The 8,076-nt window shown below is 37.2% G+C and overlaps 1 protein-coding gene across 1 annotated transcript; it reads right to left on the bottom strand.

Annotated features, from left to right (window-relative positions):
* Window positions 1–705: 705 nt before the first annotated feature.
* LOC149546250 (putative ABC transporter C family member 15) lies at window positions 706–7,594 on the bottom strand. Its single transcript, XM_089791105.1, has 11 exons — window positions 7,436–7,594; window positions 4,449–6,817; window positions 4,221–4,307; window positions 3,405–4,109; window positions 3,144–3,308; window positions 2,702–2,996; window positions 2,376–2,590; window positions 1,969–2,274; window positions 1,766–1,829; window positions 1,401–1,640; window positions 706–1,177 (listed from the first exon to the last, which is right to left on the bottom strand). The coding sequence occupies exons 1-11, from the start codon at window positions 7,455–7,457 to the stop codon at window positions 1,056–1,058; spliced, it is 4,590 nt and encodes a 1,529-aa protein (XP_089647231.1). The 5' UTR covers window positions 7,458–7,594; the 3' UTR covers window positions 706–1,055.
* Between the last annotated feature and the right edge of the window lie 482 nt (window positions 7,595–8,076).

Raw genomic sequence — 8,076 nt, 5'->3', positions numbered from 1 at the left:
ATGCTTATTATTTGAATGTTTAACATTTTCATATCAAGTGTTTACATTAATTACATAAAAAGGTAAATTTATATAAAGAAAATTTATGATAATAAACAAATATTATTTATATTCAAATGCATTAAGAAGTATGACATTCTTGTATGAGTTTTGAGCATCTCTAAGAATTATCATCAAAATTAGTAATAATTGTTTACCTTTTAATTAATTTTAACACCTCCTAAAGATCTATGAAATAGTTTATAGAAGCAATTATTCATATCCCTATAAATCAAGCATTACACAAATGACAATACAACATTGGAAAAATTCATGCTAAACAAGATTACTAATTTATTTAATTAATAATAAATTCAAATGAAAGTGTTTCAAACCCTTATTATTTATTTCTAATTACTATACATCTAGGAAGAAAGTGGGCATAAAAGACAACACCAAATGATGCAAGCATTAGGGTAGAATGAAAAGACATACATTATGGATTGTACTTTAGCATGAATGGCTTTACTATGATGGATGTGGGAATTTGAGGCGATTGCCAATAGGTATCCCCACATGAATGATTTTCTATATTAAAAGTTGAGATTGGGCATACACTTTGGATTTCTAGAATCAAAAGGTTGAACTTGCTCCTTTTTGTCTTATTAAATTTCTAATTTTGTTAAGCAATAAGAAAAGGCTACTGGAGAATGTGCTTATAAATAGTTTTAAGGAAAAATAAATAGTGTTTATTAGATCCTCTCTAATCATATTTAATAGGATGTAGTCATAAAGCACATAAGATATGCTAACATAACATGACCACCTAAATAAAAACTACAACACACAGTTTTTACATAAAATTTCCATCTAAAACTACCATAAATCTAAAACATAATATTAAGATTAAACATCCATAAATTATGGCTAATTAATACGATTCAAACAACTAAGTAATTAATCATAGCTCTCATTTTGTGAGTTTCCATGCCCTATAGTTCCTAGTTCCATGCGGCAGAGATGCTTTCGTCATCATATTTGAGAGCTGATATAACCAGACCTATTTTTCTTCAACACTACTTTTGATCTTTTTCTTCAACGCCGCTTGATCTCAGAGTGTACTCTGAAACAAGTTTCGCAAATGATGAAGATTTGTTCTCCAGAAGCTTGGTTGGAGAGTCATACTCAACAACATTTCCTGATTAAAAAGAAGTATTCAGTTCATAAACCAAATGGGGGAAGGAATGCATTCCACAAAAGCAGAGGATTTGTAATCTCAGAGGAAAATAGCTTAGAAAAGGTTAAAAAGAAGTACTCAGTTCATAAATCAAAAAAGGGAAGGAATGCCTTTCCACAAAAGCAGAGGATTTGCTTTTGTAATCTCAGAGGAAAATAGCCTAGAAAAGGTTAAGATTTCATACCATCACTCATCACGAGGACCAAATCACTATCACAGACTGATGGAATTCGGTGTGCTATGGTTATGACTGTGCAGTCACTGAATTGGTTCCGTATGGTTTGTTGAATAAGGGCATCTGTTGCTGTGTCCACCGACGCAGTTGCTTCATCCAGTACCAATATGCGGCTTTGCTTTAGTAGAACCCTTCCCAAGCACACAAGCTGTCTTTGCCCCACACTCCAGTTCTCTCCATTCTCACTTACTGCAGAGCAGATCAATGCAAAACATTCAATAAATGTGCCCTGACAAGGAAAGGGAGTAGTAGAACAAGATACTGAAATAATTGTGTTGCTTATTTCAAAAATGGGTGATAGCACAACCACAGACCGAGAGAATCAAGCTTCTCTTCTTTTTCCCGGACAACATCCCCCAGCTGGCATTTCTCCAAAGCCTGGAGCAGATCAGAGCAATGTGATTATTTACTCAGAGAAACCCATATTCTTATAGGTTTCAGCATTGGTTCTCCGTTACCCTAGAAATAAAGTAAAATTGAAAACTAATCAAAATGTATGTAAATATGTATATCCCACCTTCCAAATCTCATCATCTGAGTAGTCTCCCAAGGGATCTAGATTATTCCTTATAGTGCCTTCAAACATTGTCGGGTCTTGTGGGATAATGCTTATTCTGGATCTTAGATCGTGCAAGCCTATTGTTAAGATATCAATCCCATCAATGACTATTCTGCCTCCCACTGGATCTATAATTCGGAAGAGGGTTTGAATCAGAGTAGATTTCCCACAGCCTGTCCGTCCTACAATTCCTGCCTTCTTCCCTCCAGGAAAAGTGCATGAAATTCCTTTTAAAACAAGTGGGAGATGGGGCCCATAGCGAACCTAATTTTGTGAAAAGGTTTTGTGAATCCAGGGCTGAGAGAGAATGGAATAACTAGTTTGCATTCATGAAGAGAAATAGATTGTTACAAGTAAGTACTAACCTGAAGATCAATTATATCAATTGTTCCTTTTGATGGCCAGCAAGAGCTTGGTCTTGAATTCTCTATGACCAATGGTGGTTCGCTGGGTATCCGTGAGTACTGTACCATTCTCTCTACAGAGATCATATTGTTTTCCACACTGCAGAGGATCCATATCAGCAAGGCTTGTGTAAGGTTCAGATTCAGCCCATATGTTATTCCCAAGCCTGCAATTTCTGTTAATCACACTATATGGTTAACTTTTTTCAACTGCGGTATCCTTCTTGTTTGTTTAAATCAGCCTTATTAAGAATAATGCATCTCAAATCAATGCCTTTTCTACCTACTTGGATTAATTATACTTTCTGGCAAGCCAAGCACAAGAATCAGAGAAATTACAAATACAGTATTTGAAAAAATATCCAGCCGAAAGCAAAGCCACTGCATGGCCGCGGCATTGTGGAAACTGGGTCTGGAAAATCCGTCAATCAAATGTAGATTTGTATCCATGAATCGAGATTCCTGGTCAAAACTTCTGATTGTGGCTGCCCCGGAGATTGATTCTGCAAAATGTTGTATGACAGGACCCTTGCAAACTCCAATCAACCTAGCAAGTTCTCTAGAAGTCACTATGTAATATTGCTGCATGGAATGGAAGGAAGCATATTTAGAAAAATCTCTTTTGCTAGAATTAGCTTTCTGATAAACGGGAATATCAAACTACTTCCTCTTTGGTTTCTACCATAATCTTTTCCAAGATTTTGAAAATTCAAATATGACAGAGCGTACCTGATACCATATACAAATTGCAAATATGGGTATAAACACAATGAAGACCTGCCAAGCAACTTGAGACATGACTGCCACTATTCCCAAAAGCTCTATGATTGAGATAGCTAAACCTCCTAGCTGAAAAGGAATAATTTGATCCACTTTACTCTGATCTGTGGATGCCTGCCAAAAACCACACAGTTTATAACTCGTGTTGTAGCTTCAAACAGTCACTCTTAGCAATGATAAAAAAAAGCTAGCAAAATAAAATCTACTAACCCGATTTAGTATACGTCCAGTTGGAGTTGCATCAAAGAAGGACATTGGGGCACGAAATATACAACTGTGCATGTTACTAAAAAGTTGTTGGGCACTTCTAAATCCAGAGAGAGAAACAAGGATGGACCTTACAAGAATGCATATTGCACTGCATAATGCCAAAGCCATATAAACCATAATGAGGAGGGACTTGCTGACAGGGGGCTTTTGATACTCGGTCAAAGGGGTCGCCCACGCCATCCAGTAGCTGCCACCTATTTCAAGTAGCTGAAATATTGTGTCTGCCAATAAGATGATGGGTATCAAAGCCCCTTTATATCCGGCAGTGATGTAAAACCAGTACACCCACAGACTTACCCTACCTTTCTCTCTTTCCTCTTCTTGCACAAGCTGTGAACTTTTAACATCTTTGTCTATTTCTCTCCCTTCATTAGTTTTTGATTCAAGATTTTCTTCTACCTCTCTTGATTTTTCGCTACTGTCTTGCTTCTGGAGGTTTTGACGATCAACATCTTCAACTGTAGTTGTATTACCAGTAGATGGTCCCTCATCAAGTATCTGCGATGAAAGGTTCTCAGAATTCTCCATGGCATTGACGGATTTCAATGCCTTCTGATGTGCACCAACCAATTCCTCAAAATCTGTCCCTGATTGTAATATATCATCATATTTTCCAGCCTGGGTGATCTCACCACCTCGCATTACCTAGAAAAATGTAAATAAGTTTGTATTGTCAGCAACATTTAAATCCTTTCATTTCTTTCGATGAAATGAAATCTTGAAAGGTATAAATCAATTAGAGACATTCAAACCTACCAAAATGAGGTCAGCTCTATATAAAAAGTCGACTTGGTGAGTTACATAGATGACAGTTTTTGAATTTAGAATACGAAGTAGGCATTCCTGTATGAGATTTTGAATTGATCAACATAGTGGGTTAACAACTTAACAGACATAAATTTGTCTTGAACAAATTTGAAATTAAATAATTACTGAAATTTGCAAATTCAAGAATGCTATCCTATAAAAACTAAAATGAAATACTTGGAAAATGTGTGTTCCAGTGTGAGCATCAACAGCACTAAAAGGATCATCAAAAAGATAAATATCAGCATCTTGATATAAAGCACGTGCAATCTGTATCCTTTGCTTTTGCCCACCACTAAGATTTATTCCTCTTTCTCCAATTTCTGTTTGGTCGCCATATGGGAACAATTCAAGATCTTTTTCAAATGCACAGGCCTGCAGTATGCTCTCATATTTGGTCTTGTCCCAATCCTTCCCAAAAAGAATATTGTCTCTAATTTTTCCACTTTGTATCCATGGAGACTGACTAACGTATGCCTTGGTACCACTTATCTTCACAGATCCTGAAATTTTGGGTATCTCCCCAAGTATACACGAGAGAAGGCTTGACTTGCCAGAACCAACTGTTCCACACACTGCAACCCTCAAGCCTCTCTTCACTTGAACATCTAAGCCGCTTATGGTTGGACTAGGATCTGTAGGATCCCAAGAAAATATCCCTTCATTAATCTCTATTGCCACTTCAGTTAAATCATTTGAGATTCGTTTAACTGCATCTGGTTGCAGCTCCTCCTCCTGCAGGAAGTCAGCTACCCGATCTAATGACACTTTAGTTTGAGCAATCGTAGACACTAAATCGGGAAGATTGTATATAGGTTCCTGGAGTATCTTGAAAGTTGCAAGCGCTGAAAGCATCTTGCCTGTGGTCAAAGGAACTCCTGTCATTGTACATGTGGCAAAAGTTACAACAGATACAAATGCTGGTGCACCCCAGAAGAAAAATGATATCCCAGCAAACCCATAGAAATACTTTACTAGCCAATTACATTCTTCCTGCCTCAACGCTTCGAGTTTCTGCAGAAATCTGGTCTCCCACGCTTGCAATTTTAAGATTTTCATATTTCTCAATATTTCTGATGTAGCCTTCATCCTTCCATCTTTTGCTTCCATGATCTTTACATTAAACTTTTTTAGCATTTTCCCTAGTGGAAAATTTGCCATCATAATTAGCGCCATGACTCCCACTCCTGCAAGAGAGGCCAATCCCAAGTTCTGATATAGAATACCCAAGGCCAGAAGAACTTGCAAAGGTGCCGTCCATATGTTATGAACAGACCTACTGAAATCTCCAATACGGTTAGCATCAACACTCGTGTAATTGATTATCTCACCACTTGTATGCTTTTGTCTTGACTGGCTTGAAAGCACCAAGCCCTTCTTGTATATTGCAGCTGTCAATGCTGCCTTGACACGTATGCCTATGTGGACTGTTATGAAAAACCAATGCCGTTGTGACAAAGATTCTACTACCTTTGCAAGAAGAAACGCACAAGCTAGAACAATGCCTTCACTAGCAAACTTTTCCTTGTCAGCGAGACACTGAACAAAGCTATCTATAAAATAAGGGCCTACGTATGACGAACAAGAAGTCATCAATGCCAGGAATGCTGTAAAAAGTAGATCCATTTGGACAATGACAACTGCCATTTTTGCTAATGACAAGGCACCGCTTCCTTTGGCATCCGGCTGGTTTTTAAATTTATGGTAAATGTAATCAGCCTTGTGGGTGTCTGCAACTTGAGGTACATCATCTTTGTCCAAAGGTTTCTTATGGCCAGCATCAAGCAAAGGCTTCACCCAAGCAAATGACATCCGGCTGAGAAAACCTGCTGTTGCATAGGGAGTGACTTTGGGCTTAATTTGTTCAGTATTTTCCTTAATATTATTCAAAAGAGGTTCTTCGCTGCTTTGAGTTACGGAACCCTCACATGTTTTGCAACAAAAACTCGCGTAACACAGAAAGGATGAAAGGAAAAGAGCCAGAATTTCAACCACATAACTCAGGTTGATTTGTTTTTGTTGCTTGAACTCTTGGATATTGAGGTATAGGAAGAATGCATAAAGACTCAATGACAAAACCCACCACATCCTTAGTAAATATGGAAGCTTCTCTTTACTTTCTTCTGTGAGAGAATAGTATGCATAACCTGACATAATAGCCCAAGCCATTGTCTGAAAAACATACTCCCCTTCGGCTCCAAAATCCTTAGGCCTTTCTTTTAACCACCAACATAAAGGGTTCCATATTCCAAGTAAGGCATACAGCACTGATAGAGAAATGCAACTAAGCAAGACCAATTTCTGCGTAACCCCAAATTGCAACCTTTTGTAGTGACTGGGTTTCAAAACAGAGGATTGAGACCCATGTGTGCAAACTCTACAGATTCCACAGAAAAAGGGAAGGATAAGGCAAACTACAAAGACCAAGTGAAGCACAATTGCAAGTGCATGCCGCATGTAAACCCCAATAACACTATCCCCAAATTCTCTCCATTTCCTATCTCCGCCTAGCCGCATCAATTGTGTTGCCCAAATGGACTCCATCACTACAAGCAAGCCATAGACAAATATCAACATTGGTTTTTCATTCCCATTTTAGTTTTTCTCAAGTGTTACCATCTACTATACCCACTTACTCCTACTCAGAAAACAAATCCCTTTCAAAGTTTTCCCATATATCAACTCACAAACAAATCAGATTTCTATAAAATTGAAGTTATCACTTCAAATTCCCAACATGCATGCTGAAATCACTATTAATTGTTTCAAAAACCACAAATGTATGAATAATGAGAAATTCCAGACGAAAGCCAGCACGAAAAGTACTGGGCCATTCCGAAAACTACAAGCAACCCAAATTGCTTCCCATCTAGTGTTCTCAAGTAGATGCCCAAGCATTTATTTCCTACACCCAATTCGTATTGAAAAAATATATATACTAACCATTTATGTGTATTCAATCCATGAAATCACTGACTGATCATATTCATACAAATTGAATGTTCTAAGGTATGACACCGATGTACTTATTGATTGTATACTTGTGCATGATGAATCTATAACTCCAGAAGAAAAACAAGACTAGACTTCGCTGTAATGAATACCATGAAAAGCAGATGAAATAAAGATATATTGTCAATCTTAAAATCAAACATTTTACTAACATTCCATGGCGGCCATCGGCATGAGTTTCTCCTCTCTTTTTGTCGAGCTCCTCTGTATTCTTTTTCTTATGGGTGTATCAAGAAATGTATATTGCGATTGTCACAGTAAATTGGCTTGCTGGGGAAGAAATTAAATGAGACAAGATAGTCCCAGTAAATTGGTTTGCTGAGGAAGAAATCAAATGGGACAAGAGAGGGAAAGTGAAATTGGGTGGAACCCACGATGAGACGAAGTACTACTGGAAAAGGGTAAGAAAAGTCAATACGTTAGCTTGGCAAATGAGCGCGCGGGAAGACTGAATTGTACTGCTTCAAAGAGGATATTGCTTTGAAGATATGTGCCCCAAGCAAATCTAATTTTAAAATGGGGTAATATTAGTGGAAGTATTTAAAATTGGTATATACGATGGTTACTGGATTTTTAAAAACTAAAAATTGTAATTGTTATGTAATGGGCAAAACTCGTAGATATTTGGGAGAACAAGTAAGTGTAGATGTGTGCCTTAAGCGATCTAATTTTAAAGTGGGGTGAAATTAGTGAAAGTATCTAAAATTGTTATATTGGATTTTTTTTAAATTAAAAATTATGATTGTAATGTACTGGGCAAACACTAATAGATATTTGGGAGAATATTTTTTCT

Source organism: Cupressus sempervirens, chromosome 7 (assembly GCF_028749045.1).
Source record: "Cupressus sempervirens isolate cs-2001-9-10 chromosome 7, ASM2874904v1, whole genome shotgun sequence".
Classification (NCBI taxonomy): Eukaryota; Viridiplantae; Streptophyta; class Pinopsida; order Cupressales; family Cupressaceae; genus Cupressus; species Cupressus sempervirens.
This window is presented reverse-complemented; position numbering and strand designations above follow the sequence as displayed.